Source organism: Mastomys coucha, unplaced genomic scaffold, assembly GCF_008632895.1.
Source record: "Mastomys coucha isolate ucsf_1 unplaced genomic scaffold, UCSF_Mcou_1 pScaffold5, whole genome shotgun sequence".
Classification (NCBI taxonomy): domain Eukaryota; kingdom Metazoa; phylum Chordata; class Mammalia; order Rodentia; family Muridae; genus Mastomys; species Mastomys coucha.
The window spans coordinates 114979234-114998955 of record NW_022196911.1 but is presented as its reverse complement, the minus strand read 5'-3'; the positions used below and the strand labels follow the sequence as shown (position 1 = coordinate 114998955).

Here is a 19722-nt window from a genome sequence, read left to right as displayed (position 1 = left end):
CCGCCCACCACAGCAGCCCCGCCCACCACAGCAGTCCCACTCACCACAGCAGTCCCACTCACCACAGCAGCCACGCCTACCACAGCAGCCACGCCTACCACAGTAGCCCTGCCCACCACAGCAGTCCCGCCACCACAGCTCTGCCCTCAGAAGCCCCAACCAGAGTCAGGGCCTTCTCCACCTCCCTTCCATGAAGTCACCCAGCCTCTCACCATTTAACACCAACATGCCACCCACATGGCAGCTGCTGGCATCCCCTGTTGTGAGCTCCAAAGCCACCTGGACATCCGTTGAACCTTCAAACTTGTACACCATGGACAGGAAAACCTTGGGTGGCACTGGAACGTGCAGAGAGAACAGCCTGGAGGAGGGAAACTTCATGAGAGGTGGGAGAGGTCCACGCTGAGCCCCTCCCTCCCTTTCTGGCTGGCAGTGGGGTGGTGAAAGCCCTATACCTGGCTCTGCTGGGGCTTGGCCATTTCTATGGCCAGACTGCTATAGATGGGAAGCCTTTCTCAGTGGGTGGTCTCAGACTCGTGCCCGGCACTGCACTCAGCTGTCACAGCTGGGTAACACTTCAGAAAGCTACAGGGGCGCTGTGCAGTGGGTTTCTGCCACAATGTAAAGGAAGCCATCTGAGAGCTAATGTCTGGCCTCACTTGGCTCCTGCAGACCTTCTGCCTAATTAGCTGCAGACACGGAGGACAGAGACCCACATGCTGCGTCCGTCACTCACCCACCTCACAGCTACACTGTCGACCTCAGGCGGGATCAGGCCCTGGAGCAGCAGGGAGCTGCCCCCGTGCCAGGCATCAGCTAGGCAGCAGTGCGTCTTCACCCAGCCCCGACTGCCAGCAGCCAGCTTATGTTCACCAAAGAGGGGCTGTGTCTCCTGGGCGCTGGGGTGGTACCAGGGCCCCACTGCCTGCTCCTGAAGAAAAGAGGAAAAGTGGCAAATGGGACAGGGGCAGTGGCCTCTGCAGGGGTAGACGGCAGGAGTGCATGGAGGAGGTAGGGACAGCCATGCACGGGCAGCCCTCCTGCACACACACACCTTGGCCCCCTCCCACCAACCTGAGGCAGAGACTGGGACCTGCATACCTTGCCGTAGCAGACTCTTCGAGTACCCAGGCCCAAGCAGAAAGAGGTGACAAAGGGCAAGGAGCAGATACTGTGTGTGGGCAGGAAGCGCTCCAGCAGTCTCCAGAACCTAAGGGGGGGTGCGGGGGGGGCAAGAGGGAGTCAGGGTGACGGGCCAGCCCACACCCCTGCAGCCCTGTGTGGAACTGAGGGATCTCTACGAGGAGCCATCCAGAGAGCCTGCGGCACTCAGCTAGGGACAGGCCAGAGGCCATCTGCGGGAAACAGTTCTCACCTTCTGTTCCCTCCTGCCTGCCTGGACTGCAGAATCCTCCCAGGGAGCTGCCAGGGTGGCCACTTTGTTCTCCTTGGATCCCCCTCTCTCCTGACAGCCCATGCCAAGCCCTTGGGGACTCACTTGTCCTGGTTCTGAAAGAAGTCGCTCTTCTCCAGACACTCATACACCCAGCCAGGAGCAAACAACGCCGCTGAGAAGCCATGCTTTCGGATCAGCTCCAGGGACTGGGAAGACAGAAACCAGGGAGGTGCTGAACACTGGGACCAGAGTCCAGACCTGGAGGCCAGCCCACAGGCAAGGCGCTCTCTGGCAGGGTCAGCGAGGAGGAGCCCTCCCTCACAACTCCAGGCAGAGGGTCTTGGGCTTCATCCCTGGTGTCTCGCAGGTCAGCTAGAGGAGGGTGTTGAAGAGGCAGCGGAAGAAAAGCAGGGCGGGCTCAACCGTGAAGGAGCCTGTCTCGGAGGACAGAGCAGGGAGGTGTGAGTTCACTGTGACTCTCTATGGCCTGTCTCCTCTTTGCAGACCCAGGGAGAGAACCTGCAATTCCTGTGTCATGTAACCGTGTGCTGCTTGGTTTGAACCGTCAGACTGACACACAGGGAATCGCCTAGGAAGGGAGTCTCAGTGAGAGATGGTCTGCATTGGGTCCGCCTGCTGGCATGCCTGAGTGTGATACTAGCCTTGTTGTTTGATGTAGGGAAGACCTAGCCCCTTGCAGGCAGTCCCATTCCCTAGGCTGGGTGGTCCTGAACACTATAGAAGAGGAAAAGCGGGCCATGGTGACCTTTAATCCCAGGAGGCAGAGACAGCCAGCCTGATCTACACAGCAAGTTCCAGGACCGCCATGTCTACAAAGAGAGACCTTGTCTCAAAAATAAAGATGGAAAAGGCAAAGAAAGCTAGCTGAGAACAAGCAGGCAGCCGTGTCATTTCCCACGGGTCCTGATTGCTACCATAGCTGCCTTCGCTTCCCTATACACTGACGCATCGTAACCTGAGATTAAACCCCATGTCTCTTGCTCCATTTTGTCAGGGTATTTTATCACAATAGAAGCGAAACCCAGGCACTGGATTAAATGATTCATCTACAGCTTCCTCATGACTGAGATGAGAGCCCTGCACCCAGGGGAGAGGCAGGACTGACGGACAGGAGCAGAGCCTGCTCTCACCTTTCCTTTCCCCTCCCCTCCTCCTCCCCCGAGACCACTTGCTTCACCTCTGCCCACTACAGCTCCCCGCATGTCCCCTATGTCTGCCGAACGGTATGAAAGGTCACTCGGTATGCTCAAAGGCATGTGCACATGGCCCAGGAGGAAGTCTTGCCTATGATGATGCAGGAGTGAGGACAGAATCCTTGCCTGTGACTGGAGGAGTGGCTGGGAGAGACACAGGGTGGGTCCCGGGAGCTCTAGGATGCCCTGGTTTCCTTTGAGGTACTAGTGAGAATGGGAGATCCCCAAGCCAGAGGCCACAGAGGGCATGCAGACCAGCAGCCCTGATGCGATGGCCACCACCTACCTTGTCAGTATCGAAACGGCCTCCAACCACATTGCTCCGAGCAAACACATCCACGCCCACATACACGTCAGCTAGGCGCTCCCCAGCCTGTGCCACCATCCGCTGCAGGTGGTCCTCCCGCCAGTTATAGTTGGTAAAGAAGCCATCGCAGGAGTCGAAGAAGACCCTGAGAGGTGGCAAGGACCAGCTGAGGCCAGGCCCAGCTGGATGGGGCACCAGCTGCTGTCAGCATCCCTGATGCTCATGGACACACATCACCAAGGGACCAGGGCTGCCCATGCCTGCTGCACTCAGCCCAGTGGGGAATGATCCCACACCGGATGCCCACACAGTGTGCTCACTCAGGACACTCACCACATGAGATGCCCACATGGGATGTCTACACAGAATGCCTACTCAGAACGCCCACATGGCATGCCCACTCAGGATGCTCACCACATGAGATGTCTACACGGGACGCCCACTGGGGATGCCCACATGGGATGCCCACTGGGGATGACCACATGGCGTACCCATTCATGATGCTTACCACATGAGATGCCCACATGAGGTGCCCAAATGGGATGCCAACATGAATGTCCACACAGAATGCCCATTCGGGATGCCCACTCAAGATGCCTACTCGGGACGCCCACTCGGCGTGTCCACTCAGGACACTCACCACATGAGGTGTCCACATGGGATGCCCACATGGATGTCCACACAGAATGCCCACTCAGGATGCCCACTCGGCGTGCCCACTCAGGACACTTACCACATGAGATGCCCACATGGGATGTCTACACGGGATGCCCACTGGGGATGCCCACATGGGATGCCTACTCAGGACACCCACACGGTGTGCCCACTCAGGATGCTCACTACACGAGATGCCCACATGGATGCCCACACGGGACGCCCACATGGAAGCCTACACGGGACACCAACTGGGGACGCCCACACGGGATACGGGTGGCCTGGCTAGCTCATCTTCCTTCATGGCCGCCCTATGCCCACCTGTTCTGTTCATTCAGCTCATCCTGCCACTTGAGCTGCCCACTCTGTACCACACTGTCGTACCACAGCACCAGACCTCCAGGGACCTGTTGATGGAGCTGTGTGGTCAGGTACTGGAGAAATAAAGGTGTGTTCCTCACAGCATCTGGCTGCAAGAGAGGAGGGAGATCAGACCTTTGCGAGGCTAGGCATGGCTGGCATGAGAAATAACCCAGTATAGAAGACAGGGGTCAACCACACCAAAAAACGCCCCATGTCCCACGGCCATCAGGGAGGACCAAGCCATCCCTGATAGACAGGAAACACTATAGCCCAGAACTCAGGAAAAGATAAAAAGGGGAGAGGGGGCAATGGCCACAGAAAAGCCACACAAGCTCAAAGCAGGGATGGGGGAAAAGGTATTGGGCACACTGAGGAAAAAGCCAAAGAGGGCACACCAGAGGAGCTCGTGAAATAGCTGAGCTTTCCTTTCCCAGCAGCTGGTCCTCACTAGGATGTGAGAAATGGATCCTGCTGCTAGGGACTAGAGGCTGGGTCCAGGGCAACAGCAAAGGGGTCAGGTCAGGAGAAACAAGCAAAGAGGAATTTGCAAAGCAAGGAGTGAGGGGGGCGGTCACCAGGACCCCCGCTGAAACGCTCACACTCAGAGAGTTCTCGATGTTGATGAGCCAGCCGTCAAAACGAAAGAACTGAGCAATCTGGACCAGCCGATCTGCCACTGCCTGGAAGGAGCGCTCATCCCCAGCCAGAAAGGATTCGCAGAGCCTGCCTCCCTCTTGCCACTCTGTGATAAACGTCCCTGTGAGACAAGAGGTAGAAACAGCTGCAGAGATGGCTCTCCTCTGACCCAGGGCTCGGACAAGTGTGCTCCCTGGACATCAGGACTACAGGAAAACATAGACATTCAGTCAATGGTCCTTTTGGGACCATTTCTTCTGAACAGAGAGTTCAGAAGAAAGCTGGAGAAGCACTAACTGACCCAGTGGTTGGTAAACTACACACCCAGCCACAGTTCAGGGGAGTACTGCTTTCCTGGGATGCAGCAGGCCCCTCCGCCTACCCATCATCTACAGCTGCCCCTGTGCTGATCACCACCACCCTGACCAATGGCCCACACGCTAAAAACATAGGTGCCATCTGGTCCTCGCTGGGAGAGTGTGCAGGCACCTATCCGAACCCATGGACACTGTTACCGCTCAATTACAGGACTACCCAACAACGGTAGTCTATGTTGGGTAGGTTTATGCTAACCGCCTGGCTCTTACCCAGCACGCAGACCCCGTGCCTGTGTGCGGCATTGGTCCAGCACACTGGGGGGATAGTGACCGTGTGGTGGCTGAAGTACACAAAGATGTCGACGTACTGCCAATGGTAGAAGGAATAGGGATTCTGCACCTCTGAGCCCTGAATGAACCTGGTGAAGACACAGAACAGACAGACCCCAGGACACAGAATCAGGACGCAGTGATCGCTCGTGGGTTAGACTTGACTCAAGTGCTATTCTTCAGTTCTGGTCACCGGCTCTGACTGAAGGCTGCTGTGTGAGACCTTGTGGGGAGGAGTGAAGGCAGGAGCAACTTGAGGCTCTTCTGTCAAGAGTGGTCAGGAGTGGGAGCTGGGGTGAGGGTCAGTCAATAAAATGCTTGCCTTGGATGGCTTCTATCCCCAGAACAGATTTAAAAATTTAAAAAAAAATAAGGCTGGAGAGATGGCTCAGCAGTTAAGAGCACTGACTGCTCTTCCAGAGGTCCTGAGTTTAATTCCCAGAACCACATGGTGGCTCACAACCATCTGTAATGGGACCTGATGTCCTCTTCTGGTGCGTCTGAAGACAGTTACGGTGTACTCAAATATATAAAATAAATAAATCTTTTTAAAAATTGCAATAAAAGCAAACAAGCAACCAAAAAAAAAAAAGAACCAAGTAAAAATTTTAAAAAATTAGAAATCCACGTATGGTGGAGCGTGCTTGTAATTTCAGGGATGGGCAAGTGAGACTCACTGACAGGCTAGCCTTGCATACTTGGTTGAGTTCCAGGCCTGTGAGGAAGTGTGTCTCAAAGATAGGCCAGACAGCATCTAAGGAACAATAGCCAAGGCTGACTTCTGGCCCCTATGTTCACTCACACAAATGCACATGCACTCGCAGACACACAAAGAGGCAGCCAGGAGCACGCTGGGAATGGTGGCACCTGAGGCGGCGTGATTGGACTCAGAAGCCAGCTGAGCTACATAATGAGTTCTATACTACACAGAGACCAAACTACACAGAGAAACCCAATCTCAAAAGCAAATTGCGGTGCGTTTGGGGAGGGAAGCTCATTCACTGACCGGGGAGTTAGCACAGGCCACAGGAAATGCACAGACAGCATCTGGCCTCTGTGAGCAGATGAAAGAGCCGGAAGCAGGAAGGCTGAGCACAGACCGTCTCAGGCTTCTGCTTCCCTGCACAGGGTCAGCACTGCCCTCAGGGCCATGTCCCCGGGTCGACAGGTTGGCCACACCCCCAGCTGGGCAGCTGGCTCTGACTCAGCTTCCCATCAATCATCCTGTCCAAGACCTTTCAATAGATGTTAAAAATGTCTCTCTAGCTAGCCCATGCATAGCTGGGAGTCAGGGGGCAGAGAGAGCACAGGGAGCCAGAGCAAGAGGCCTGAACCAGGACAGAGCCTAGGGGAAGTGCAACAGACATATCAGATGAGGATGACGCTGCTGGGCCAGGAGGTGATTCTCTTCAGGGGCAGCCCGAGGAACTAGCTGTCTACGGCTAAAAAATTCCATACTGCTTCTGCCACAGGAAGCTTAACCTAGGACTAAGTTTCTCTCCCTGAGGTGTCAGAGGCCCATCTAGAACCTGCTTCTATAACTCCATTCAGGGCTCTCGGACTCCTCTCCCTCTTCCATCCCAGGATGGCCAGTAATAAGACCAGCGCTGCGCCAGAGGCTCACCTGTCCTCCAGGTAACCGCCCATCATGTCGTGGCACAGCAGGGTCCGGGGCCTGGGGCTGCTTAGTGGGGGCTGGCGACACTCCAAGGGCTCCAGGGCCACATTGAAGCCATCCTCCATGAGGGGGGTCCAGGCCAGGAGCTCCTCCAGCGTTGATAGGTAAAAACTGACAGGTCTGGTAGTATCCTTGTCATAATATCTAGCTGGTCCACAGAGGGAACCGTAAGGAATAAAGGAAATCAGGGACTCGTGCATACGCTTCGACTCTGGCAGAGAGGGGAGTGGGGGCTGCGATGGTCAGGAAGGGACATTAGCGAGAACTTCGGTCACCTCACCTGGTAAAGGATCTGGAGTGAAACTGACCACATCTCTGAAGACTGCTTCCTCTTCCTGACCCTCATCGATCCTAGGCAAAGGGTGGGTTTTAAAAGATTGATTTGCTTTTGGTTTTTGATACAGGGTCTTATGTAGCCCAGGCCAGTCTGGGACTGTGTAGTCAAGGGTGACACTGAGTTTCTGATCTCTGTCCTTTCACTTTCTAAGAGCTGGAGCTAGAGGGGTGCTCTACCACACCCCATTTATGCTGGTGATTGAAATAGGGCTCTGCACATGGTAGGTGAGCACTCTGTCAACTGAGCTACATTCTCAGCCCCCTAAAGAGTAAATAGTAGCTGGAAGCAAATGGCTAAATAACACAGGTCATGGCTTATAAAACACACATCAGAGGTATGCATGGCACCAGAAAAGGGGGATCTGGGGTTCATCCTGTTTATTAGCAACTAGGGCCTGCTCCTGCTTGGACAGATGCCAATGGCAGTCCCACCCAACAGGTGAAAACCCCAAGTTAAACACTTCCTAGAGCCACAGGCCTTCTCTGGCCAAGAGATATGGTCTTCAAGGACCACCAAAATTGAAGACCCCAGGAGGGCAAAACCAGGCTTTGTCTCCTGCCCGCACCCGGGGCGGGAACTCTCACTCACTGCCCCCACTCCCACCCCACTTCAGCAACTGAAGAATACAAGGAATAACTACTTTGGCTTCATGAAGTTGCAAAGTCTGAGCACAGCAAAATCAGGAACTGTTCATTTGTTACCTTGCTTCAAAGTATCATTTTAAGAGTAGCAAGAGGATACTACAGTAGCCACTTGGGTTCACAGATAACTGGGCTGGCATTCTTCAAAGCCCCAGGGCCTGAGAGCATTAGGAGTGACCTGAGCTCCCTCCATAGGTTCTGCCATCAATCACACTGTCCCTATGTAATTAGACTGAGGAGCCTCTGGGGCTGCAGGGATGGCCAGGCAGTAGAGGCTAAAATGGAGAGGTCACCTTTTCCTTGTCGGGCTAGGGGCTCAAACCCAGGACTCCCTACATCCTAGGCAAACGCTCTGCCATGAATCTATCCCAAGACCTTCCATTTTTATTTTCAGGTGTGGCCTCACTACATCAGGTTGGCCTCAAACTTGTGATCCTCTAGCCTGACCCCATCAAAGAGTTGGAATTAAAGGCCTGTGTCATCAGGTCATGCAAAACACCCACCTTTGAAATTTCACTCCCCGAATACTCCTCTCCCAGATGGCCCTCCCTGGCTGATTTCTTTATCCTTCGGCTGCACCCAAAGGAACTCAGAGTGATCCTGTCTACCCCTGCCCACCTGTCATCTGAATATCCCTCCAGTAAGAAGGAAAGGGCCTTCTTAGGATTGCTTCTACCCAGAAATACCTTTCCCATCAGCCAGCAACCACCCTATAGTCTGAATGTCCCATCTGTCTCACTGCTGTGGGTTTAAAAACAAAGCGGGACACATCAAGTGTGTGCTCATTCCTTTCCCAGCATCCTACCGACCACGGAGTTACAACCCTGGACCAGAATCCCTGAACCAGAGGGGCATGTCTGCCCACTCCTGCCTTTGTGCCTTTGCCCATTCTGATCCATCTAGCATAGTCCTTCTCGTCCCTAAAGATTCAGTTCAAATATCACCCAAACAGAAAGCTATCCATGTTTGGGATTGCCTAATCGATAGGGCCAAAGGAAGGTGCAGTAGCCTTGGCGCCAGACTTCCAGAACGAGATCCCGATGGACTGCGACAGGGTCCGTCATAGGTTAGGAACACGGGAGCTGCTAGCTTGCTCGGATGGCCAGTCTGCAGCCGGGGATGGAAGGACACAGGTTTGTCCGCGAGCAATGGACAGTGTCGCACCGCGCAGCGACAGGCAGCATGGCCACCCTAGCCCAGACCCGGAGCTCAGCCCAGCTGTGCGCACCTCCGCCCCTGCCTCCGCCGCCCCGGCCTCCGCTCCGGTTGGTCCTGCGCCTGCTTCTCCGGGGCCGCGGGGCTCCGCTGCCTTGCAGCTCCCCGAGTCAGCACCGACGAGGTCTCCATGACCCTCCGTGCCCGCCGACCGCTTAGCCCTCCGACACGCTGCTCCAACAGCCAATCGCAAACCTGGGCCTGCCCCTGCCGCAGCTCTCAGCCAATGGAGAGTGTGCAGCGCCGCGGTTGGCTCGTACCGAGTTCCGGCTGGGGTCTGACCGAGTTCTGCCTGCGGCGGGTGTAGAGCCGGAGTTAAATAACCGGAGAGACCTGATGGGCGGGGCCTGGGAGAAAGGCGGGGCTGCGTGGATCCTAAGCCCAGGGTTCTGAGACCCAAAAAAGTGTCATTTAGAGTTAGCCACGAAGCTCTCTTTCCAATAAATCGAGATGCAGCCCAGACAGTTGAAACAATCTGCTAGCGACCACAAAGGAACTGGGTCACAGACTGGTGAGCTAGCTTCCCTGGATCCCTGGGTGGGATCCACTTCCCATCTCCAATTGCTAGGATTACAGGCACCTGCTACCATATCCTGCTTTTTTTTTTTTTAGTTAAAATATAATTACATCAGTTTCCCTTCCCTTTCCTCCCTCCAATCATTCCTGTGTACCTCATCCAATCTCTCTCAAATTCATGATTTTTATTTAATTTTGTCATATGTGTGTGTGTATATATAAACACAACATGTTCAGTCCCTATAATGTTACTTGTATGTTAATGTTTTCAGGGCTGGCCGTTTGGAATTGGATAAGCAACTGGGGAGGGGCTCTGCCCCAGGGAGACTGTTTCTCCTGGTCTCAGCATTCTGCAGTTGCCTATAGTCCATATTGAGTCTCTTGGATCCCATTCATAGATCAACAAAGGCTGGCGATTGTCTTTTCTCATTAATCAACAAAAGAAAGAGGTGTTATAACCAGCTTAAGGTGGGACTCAATGGGATGCTATAACCAGGTACAATGGGAAACCTAGGAGTAAAGGCAGGTGGGGGGATAGAGGACAGTGCCGCTGTCCTAGAGGGACTGTTTCCCTCCATCCTGTAAAATGTAGATCCCCTAGGATGTCCAGCACAGTGAGCATGGGTAGTTTTCTCCTGACTGTGTTCTTCTCACTCCCAAGCCTGTGCTCTGCAGGAAATTCGTCCCCTCGGGTATGCAGGGCCCAGGAGCTGCATCTGGCAGAGGTGAAGTACCTAGGCACAGAAGAGATTCACAGTAGTAACCTTGATGGCCTGTGTTCAGAGCGGTGAGAAGATGATGAGGAAATGGCTTCTCCTCCCTGAGCCCAATACCCCTCTGCCGCTTGCAGCTTCTGGCCCCACAGCAGCTTGCCCAAGCCAAGTTCTCTGGGCCTCTTTATTACTATTTACAGGTTTTGAGCTTTATGAGGCCCCAAGCATCCATAAACGCAAGGGTGGGGATGGTGACTAAGGTGGTTGAATATAGGCCCTGGTTGCATTGCCTGCTGGCCAGTCGGCCAGGGAAGAGGCCCTGGGGAGCAGGAGACTCTGATCTATGGGACACAGTTGGCAGGACACCTCTTCCCACTGACCCAGGGTGGAGAGGGAAGCTCTGCGTGGGGCTGGGACAGAGAGAAGGTAGCAGGTCACTTGGGCTGCTGTCCACAAGCACACACACAGTCATCTACTGTGAATCTTGTGGAGCACACCCAACGATCTTGAAAGCTGTGTAGATGGGCATCCCTCAACTCCTCACCTCTGTACTTCAGACAACCCCCTCAGAGACAGTGCATCTAGGACAGAGTCACGAGTGAGGAAGAAGAACTACCTGAATTCTCAGTTTAGGGTCTGATGACCCAACCCTCCACCCCCCTCACACTCCTTCTACAAGGGCATGAGGCTAGGCCAGTCTTGTGAAGGTATCACGAGTGAGGGACCAATTTAGATGACCATGGTTGCGCCATGCCTGGAGGACAGCATCCCATAGCATGATCTAACTCTGTCTTGACCCTTCCCTCTCAGCCCCCATAATGCTCCAAAGGCCAGAAAAAGGAGAAGCGTCCAAACTGAGGGCCGATCTGGGAGGCCAAGGGTCTGCTGCTCTGGGCGAACACTGCAGTTCTCTTGCCTTGCTTTATGCTGGCTTCTGGGCGAATGTGAGACTCTGACGGTTGGTACTGTGTCTGCCACCTGAGTCTGTGAGAAGGCACAGGAGGGTAGGACGGAAGCAGCCTCCTGGATCTTCCTTAGAGTAGACACAGCTTCAATCCAGGCCACTTCATGCAGGCTCTCCCAGGAGCAAAGGTGCTTGACTGACCCCAGCATATCCTGTGTCTGTGATAGTGGCTGAATCTAAGATGATGTATGAACAGCAGTTTCTGAAAAGAAGCTGCATTTTATAAGCCGATTAACTGGTTAGAACTTCCCTGATTATTGGGAGTTTGGAATGTGGCAAACCTAGGGTCTAATCACAGATACGAGCTTTCTTAGTCAGGGTTTCTATTCCTGCACAAACATCATGACCAAGAAGCAAGTTGGGGAGGAAAGGGTTTATTTAGCTTACTTCCACATTGCTGTTTATCACCAAGGAAGTCAGGACTGGAACTCAAGCAGGCCAGGAAGCAGGAGCTGATGCAGAGGCCATGGAGGGAATGTTCCTTACTGGCTTGTTTCCCCTGGCTTGCTCAGCTTGCTCTCTTATAGAACCTAAGACTTCCAGCCCAGGGATAGCACCACCCACAAGGGGCCCTACCCCCTTGGTCACTAATTGAGAAAATGCCCACAGCTGGATCTCATGGAGGCAGGTCCCCAACTGAAGCTCCCTTCTCTGTGATTACTCCAGCCTGTGTCAATTTGACACACAAAACCAGCCAGTACATGAGCTCTCTTGGCCACTTTAATAGCCACTGTCCTCCTCTCCAAAACTTAATGTCCTGTGACTATTTGGTAAATCCTTTGGAATGTACAAAAAGACCTCCTAGGTTTCACCAACCCCAGAGCTAAGAATGTCACCATATAGCACGGGAGACCTATAGCACAGATCACCATATAGCATGGGAGACCTATAGCACAGATGCTCCTCTTGTGCTGTGCGCACCTGCCTGATGTTTCCAACAGTGTATTTGGAAGTTATCTTGATCTATAACTTCCTTTGCCCTGTCACTACAAAAACTCCATGAAACCGCTACCATACTGAGACATGGAATTTGGGGTGAATTAAATTTGTTCTCAGCCCATGATCATTCCTATCTGGTTCCAGAAATAACATTTTTTATCACCACTGAGATGGGGGCTGTGGTTAATAACAGATAAAACTGGGGTTCCCATTCATAGATCAACAAGGGCGATTGTCTTTTCTCATTAATCAGCAAAAGAAGGAAAAAGGTTGTTGACCTCTTTGTTTACATGGGAAGCTGTCTTGGGACTCGGAAGCCCAGGAACCACACAGCTCTGAGGTGGGGCAGTGTCCCAAGGAGAGGGCATCCTGAGACACGGGAGCTCAAGAGCCACAACTTTGAGGGGAAGGCTCTTTAGCAGAGGCGATGCAGCTCCCAGAGGAGGGATCCCCTGCTGAGCTGAGGTGCTCAGGTACCTCAGCCCTGCTCCTTCTCTTTCTTTCTTCCCTCTTCTCTTCTTGTCTTCTTCTGATGGAATTGACATCAGGAAGCAAATCTCATCAAAAGGTTTATCAGTGGATTAAGGGTGAATGAATGAATCCAGAAGAAGCTGGGAGGGGATAGACAGCAGCAGGGAACTGGACAAAGCACAGTGTTTATATAGGAGTTTGGGGAGGTGTAGCTCTCTAGGATGGAGATTTCCAGGGTGAGGATTGGTGGGATTTCAAGTCCTGAGCTTGGAGGAGCTCAGGGATTGGTGGGTTTTCATGCTCAGGGATTGGTGGGTTTTCATGCTCAGGGATTGGTGGGTGTTTGTTCAGACATTTAACCTAAAATTAGCATAATCTGTTGAGGGGCTGGAGATGACCTTTCTGACAGTTAAGACATTTAAGAAGGTCTGGAGGAGGGGCCTTGCTGCTGGCGCTGGGGAATGGAGAGGGAGGGGCCTGGCTGCTGGCGCTGGGGAATGGAGAGGGAGGGGCCTGGCTGCTGGCGCTGGGGAATGGAGAGGGAACTGGCCACTTTCCTACCTTGAGGGTTTACAAAGTTTACAAAGTACATAAAGTTTCCAAAGGCAGTCCTCTACAGCCATTTGAGTGGTGTGAATGTCTCACAGAGGTGTTATAACCAGCTTAAGGTGGGGCTTGAAAAAGAGGCTCAGCGGCCAGGCAGTGGTGGCGCATGCCTTTAATCCTAGCATTTGGGAGGCAGAGGCAGGCAGATTTCTGAGTTCGAGGCCAGCCTGGTCTACAGAGTGAGTTCCAGGACAGCCAGGGCTACACAGAGAAACCCTGTCTTGAAAGGAAAAAACAAAAACAAAGAAAAAGAGTCTCAGCTACAATGGGAAATCTAGGAAGTAAAGGCAGGTCCTGGGATGAGAAGGAGGAATCCGGGAGAGCGACGCTGTCCTGGAGGGACTGTTTCCATCAAGTCTAACTGTATCTGTTAGAGCTAACTGTATCTGTTAGAGCTAACTGTATCTGTTAGAGCTAACTGTATCTGTTAGAGCTAACTGTATCTGTTAGAGCTAACTGTACCTGTTTCTTGACTCATCCTGACAAAACACAGTCAACGGAAGTATTGTTATGTCAGGAATACATTTAGGGGGCTAAGGGATGGGATGGGTGGGTAAAATGCTTGCTGGGAAAGTAGAAAGATCTAGGTTTGGATCTCCAGCATCCATGAGAAAGGATGAATGTGGTGGCTAGTGGTTGCAATCACTGGGAGGCAGAGGCAGGGCATTCTTGGGCTTGCTCGCTCTCATAGCCAGTCAGTGAGAAACCTTGTCTCAAGACATAAGTGGAGGGGCCAGAGGGATGGCTCAACAGTTAAGAGTGCTTGTCTGATGGGCTGGAGAGATGGCTCAGAGGTTAAGAACACGGATTGCTCTTCTGGAGGCCCTGAGTTCAATTCCCAGCAAGCACATGGTGGCTGTCAACCATCTGTAATGGGATCTGATGCCCTCTTCCGGGGTGTCTGAAGACAGTGATGGTGTACTCATAAAAATGAAATAAACAAGTCTCTTTTTATGGTGCTTGCTGCTCCTCCAGAGGACTTGAGTTTGATTCCCAGCACCCACACTGGGGCAGCTCACAGTTGCTTGTAATTCTAGCTCCAGGGCATTCGATGCCCTCCTCTGGTCTCCACAGGAACCCACACATATGAGGCACACATTTAAACATAAGATAAATTTTCTGAACCTAGCCAAGCAGATTCACCATCAGGGTTGTTGACATTTGTCACAACAAGAATAGAATGTTTAGCCCCAAGAGTCCCAGAGCTTAGGACATGCGCACGTAGCCGCTAGTCAAGCTGTACAATCATGTTGTTGAAAAGGTGGTTTGTGAGTGGCACTAGCTGACCATCTCCGTCCCTGCCCTGGATGATCCAAAAGATGAAGCTTCCCAGCTGAGAGAATAAAATGGCTATTGTTTGGAAACGGTCATGGATGACATGTCCAAGCTGCCTGTGTGTGCACTTCGGGTGACCGTGTGACAGTTGTCTGGGAAGTCACATCTTCAAGGTCCTTGCCTTCAACCAGCTGGCCCTGGAGTCTCCCAAGAGCCGTGGCACTGTGCTCCTGTCTGGGCCTCAGAAGGACCAAGAGCCAGGACAGCCAGGGCTACAGGCGTTTTGGCCAAGGCCCCAGAAACCCCACACAGCCTCACCAAACTCTATGTCAGCTCTAAGGGCCAGATGCTCAAACATGTAAGAGGCTTCTCAAAGGGCTGGCTGTGGCTACAAAAAACTAACCCTGAATCTTACTATTATTTAAAAAAAAAAAAAAGTTTTGGATGTTGAAAAACAAGACAAGATAGTTGGGCTGTGGTGACGCACGCCTTTAATCCCAGCACTTGGGAGGCAGAGACAGGCAGATTTCTGAGTTTGAGGCCAGCCTGGTCTACAGAGTGAGTTCCAGGACAGCCAGGGCTACACAGAGAAACCCTGTCTCGAAAAAACAAACAAACAAACAAACAAAAAGATAAAATGGAACATAATAGAAGACACTGAGTGTCAACTTCTAGCCTCCAACACACACACACAACACATGTACACAACATACACAACATACACATACAACACTTACACTACACACACAAACAACACACACATACCATACACTCAACACATACCACACACATTCAACACACACATACACACACTCTCCCACATACAACACTTTTTTAAGAACTGCCTTTATTGATGTTCAGGAACTGAACACCTGCAGCTGGGCTACAGGATCTGCACAAAGCCTATCCGATAACAGTCAAGCACCTCCTTAAGCCTGCTGAAAGGCATACAGAGAGTGGAAAGTGGGAAGGCCATGTGGGAGCCTTGCCCCGTTCTAAGGTCAGAAAGCCACTAAGCCAGTTAGATGGGGACCTTCTGTACAGAGTTGAGAAACCTTGGGACGCCAGTCTGCCTTGCAAGGCTGTCTGTTTTTTCTCTGGTTAGAACCGTTTTTTCTTTTTGTTTATTTGCTTTTGCAAAATGTTTTATCGAGCTCTTTCTCATTGTGTTCCATCAGCAATAAATCCCATTGTCTCGCCCTCCCATCTGTTATGTCTGCCTGCGGTTTCCCAAACACTCAGCTCGCCTTACTGCAGGAGAGAAGCCAAGGCTGACCTCGGGCTCCCACTGCCTGGCCCAGCTTCCTGCCCACTGGAGGCTGTGTCTGGGCACCTGCTCAGCAGCCCGCCAGCCAGGGGTTGACAGCTCCTGGCACGCTCCAGCCAACATGTCTTCAACTAACCCACCGGCTCCGTCTTCCACTGTGAAGGAACACCACCTGGGATGCCTGTCTTCGTGTCCTATGCCCCTTGTTTCTTATAACTGCACAAACAGTTATAAACGAACATTACAGAAGGCCTGTGATGTGTGTATATATGAGCATTGTGTGAGTATGGTGTGCATGTGTGTGGACATATATGAGTGTGGGTGTACATATTTGCATGTGAGTGTATGTGGTGTGCATCTTGTGTAGTGTGTGTATGTGTGCATGTGTGAGTGTGTATGGTGTATGTGTGTGCACATTTACATGTGTGTACATGTGAATGTGGTGTCCTTGTGTGTGTGATGTGTGTATATATGAGCATTGTGTGAGTATGGTGTACATGTGTGTACATATTTGCATGTGTGAGTGTATGTGATGTGCATGTGTGTGTGCATGTGTGAGTGTGTATGGTATGTATATGTGCATATTTGCATGTGTGTGAATATATATGAGTGTGGGTATACATATTTACATGTGAGTATGTATGGTGTGCATGTGTGAGTGTATGTGGTATTTGTGTGTGCCTATTTACATGTGTGTATATGTGAGTATGGTGTGCATGTGTGTATATGGTGTGTGCACATGTGTATATATGAGTGTGTAGTATGTATGTGTGTTGAGTAGAGTGTGCATGTGTGTGTATATTTGCCTGTGTACATGAGTGTGTATGATGCACATGTGTGCGGTGTGCATGTGTGAGTGTGTGCAGTATGTGTATTACATATTTGCATGTGTGTGACTGTCTGGTGTACATGTGTGTGTGTTTGAGTGTATATGCATATTTGCATGGATCTGGACATATATGAGTGTGGGTGTGGGTGAGCACGTGGAGACCCTGAGATTGATGTCAAGAATCATCCTCAATTGCTTTCCACCTTATTCATTGAGGCAGGGATTCTCAATCAAACCCAAAGCTCATCAATATGGCCAGTCTTGCTAGCCAGCATGCTCTGGGGATCACCCTTCTCTGTCTTCCAAGACTAGAATTACGAGAAGACAGCCACCCCCACCCAGCATTTATTTGAGTTCTGCAGATGTGAGCCCTCACTTGCTGAGCTGGCTCCTCAGCCCTGGTTATTTGGTTTTGAGACAGAGTCTCACTATGTTGACACAAGTTGGCCTTGATCTGGTGGCCTCAAGTGATCCTCCCACCTCAGACTCTGGAGGAGCTGAGGATGCAGGTGTGCGTCCCTGAGCCAACACTTGTAGTGTGTAGTTTTATGTTGCTGCCTTTTGCTCCGGGACTGACCCCACTCTGAAGCCCTGACCCGCTTCCCTTTTGTTCTGCCTGCCTTTGCACCAGGAACTGGGCTGCACCACCAGCCCCACCCGGCTTCCCTGAATCGGAGGATAAAAGACACACACACAGTTTGTTATTTTACAACTTGCCTTCTTGGCACAATTGCTGGGTGTTTCTATCTTCCGCCTGGAAAAGCACGCCCTTATCAATTTATTACCTCTGTCTCTCCACCTGCCCTAAACTTCAGTGGCTAGTCCCACCTAGGCCCTGCCAAGCATGCTTGGCCACCTGCCTGTAATGGAGGCCACAGGCCCCAGCTCCCCCCACCCCTGTAATGGAGGCCCCAGGCCCCAGCTCCCACACCCCTTACTCCCACCCTGACCAAGACCTCACTTGGTTGCCAAGCTAATTTTCCTCCAAAGCATGGCAGAAAGTCTTTCTCTTCCCTGAGTCTGCCTCTTTCTCCTGGGACCCAGAAGTCCCACCTGTACCTTCCACCCAGCAATTGGCCACTCACCTTCCTCACTGACAAATCAAGAACCAATTGGGGAACAAGACTTTAACACCAGGTCGACCCTCTACAAGCACTGTAACTTTTAAACTGTTAAAATGAATACCTTTACAAAGGAGACACACACTTTTTCTCTTTCTATGGTGAAGACAGAACAGTTGCTGCTGGTAGATGTTTGGAACTATTGGAACTATGCAGAGACACAGACACAGGCCATGGGGCATGCTGGAGCAATGCAGACAGACAGAGACCATGGAGCATGCTGGAGCAATGCAGACAGACAGAGGCCACGGGGCACGCTGGAGCAATGCAGACAGACACAGGCCATGGGGCACGCTGGAGCAATGCAGACAGCATTTGGAGTCAGTGCTTTCCTTCCACCATGTTGCAACAGTGTTGACATTGTTGTCTGCTGCTGCACTTCTTACTCTTGGCTCGGCTCGCTGACTCATGAGCTTCCAGCTGTTCTGTCTCTGCCTCCCATCTTACTATAGGAATGCTGAATGCTGAGATTATAGACACATACCACAGCATCTGTGGGTTCTAGGAATCCAAACTCATTGTCAAACTTGGACAGTACGGTGATCTGCTTTAATTGCCAACTTGATACAACTTACAATCACCTGGGAAGACAGTCTTATTGAGGGATTGTCTGGAGGGCGTGTCTTAAGTTCATTGACATTGGTTAACAGTCCACTGTAGGCAGCACCATTCCCTAGTCAGGGGTCCCAAACTACACTTGGAGAAATGGACCTGAGCACAAGGGAATAAGTGAGCATGCATGAATTCATTTTCTCTGCTCCTGAGTGTGGATGTGATGTGACAAGATCCTATCTTGACCTCCCCACAGGGGCAGACTGTAGCCTGTAGGCTCTTTTTTCCCCAAATTGCTTTGTGTCGGGATATTTTATCCTAGCAGCAGAAATGAAACCAGAACACTCAGCAAACTATTTTTTTAACCCACCCAGACATCCTTCTAGCCCCACATTTCCATTTTGTTGTTGTTTGTTTGGGTTTTTTGTTTTGTTTTTGTTTGTTTTGAGACAGTCTCCCACTACATAGCTCTGGCTGTCCTAGAATTTGTTATGTTGACCAAATTACCCTCACCTCATATAAACATGTTTTCTTCTACCACTGAGAGCTGGAATCAAAGATATGAATCACTGTACCCAGCTCACATTTCTGTTTTAATATTCACTACCGAAGAGGCACCACCATGGATGCCTCCCTCAGCTTTGGAACAGTAGGAACTTCCCCACAACCTTCTAGACACTGTGCTGGGCTTGTTTTCTGCTTCCTTGGCAAACGCAGGTTGGAATAGCTGTTGCTTTGACAGCACATTGCATAGTCCTTAGGACTGTCCAGGCACCTGAGCACAGCAGCTCCTCCATGGCTCTCCCAGGAAGCTTTCTCCCCTCCTTCTGATGGGAAGTTGCTACACACTGTGACTACCGATATGCTCCCTGCATCCATGAAGGAGCACGGGTATGTGCTGCTCATCTTAGCTCTTCACACAGCTCACAGAGCAGGGTCCGAGGTTTCCACATGGGCAGCTGTGTGTGGCTCTGCTGTCTGCTGCTCAGCTGAGCTGTCCCTACCACAGGGTCATCACTGCCAGGCTCTGCCTCCTCAGAGGCCTCTGGGAGGTGGGTCTCTAACCTCTGGCTTCCCTTTGGTTAAGGACTTCGGATCTCACTCCTTACTCAGTCAGGTTTGTTTTTTACTAGATGTTTTCCTTGAAAAGTGTCCATTTCATCAAGGTTTTCAAATGTAGGTATTAAATTGCTCCAAGTCATACTCTTAACTTTGATTTAAAAAGAAAAAAAGCACCCTCGCCCCTATGTGCACTTGTCCCTATGTGCACTCGCTCGCCCCTATGTGCACTCGCCCCTATGTGCACTCGCTCGCCCCTATGTGCACTCACCCCTATGTACACTCACCCCTATGTGCACTCGCCCCTATGTGCACTCGCCCC

At 51.7% G+C, this 19722-nt stretch overlaps 1 protein-coding gene and 1 long non-coding RNA gene across 4 annotated transcripts in view; one reads left to right on the top strand and one right to left on the bottom strand.

Moving 5' to 3' along the window:
• Window positions 1–9297, bottom strand: part of Engase (endo-beta-N-acetylglucosaminidase) — a 13161-nt gene extending 3864 nt beyond the window's left edge. For 2 of the 3 annotated variants that reach the window (XM_031353530.1, XM_031353531.1), the window contains exons 1-11: window positions 9102–9297; window positions 7176–7246; window positions 6842–7043; window positions 5158–5306; window positions 4534–4691; window positions 3893–4041; window positions 2897–3062; window positions 1499–1602; window positions 1102–1210; window positions 741–931; window positions 213–361 (exon numbers count right to left, since the gene is read on the bottom strand). In XM_031353530.1, coding sequence (XP_031209390.1) covers window positions 213–361; window positions 741–931; window positions 1102–1210; window positions 1499–1602; window positions 2897–3062; window positions 3893–4041; window positions 4534–4691; window positions 5158–5306; window positions 6842–7043; window positions 7176–7246; window positions 9102–9220 — 1567 coding nt within the window. In that variant the 5' untranslated portion in view covers window positions 9221–9297. The remainder of the gene's footprint in view (window positions 1–212; window positions 362–740; window positions 932–1101; window positions 1211–1498; window positions 1603–2896; window positions 3063–3892; window positions 4042–4533; window positions 4692–5157; window positions 5307–6841; window positions 7044–7175; window positions 7247–9101) is intronic. The other variant, XM_031353532.1, reaches the window with a different exon arrangement.
• Window positions 9298–13067: 3770 nt separating this feature from the next.
• LOC116078594 lies at window positions 13068–16089 on the top strand. The gene is made up of 2 exons (XR_004113599.1): window positions 13068–13117; window positions 15751–16089. It is a non-coding gene; the product is annotated as an uncharacterized LOC116078594 (long non-coding RNA).
• Window positions 16090–19722: the final 3633 nt, after the last annotated feature.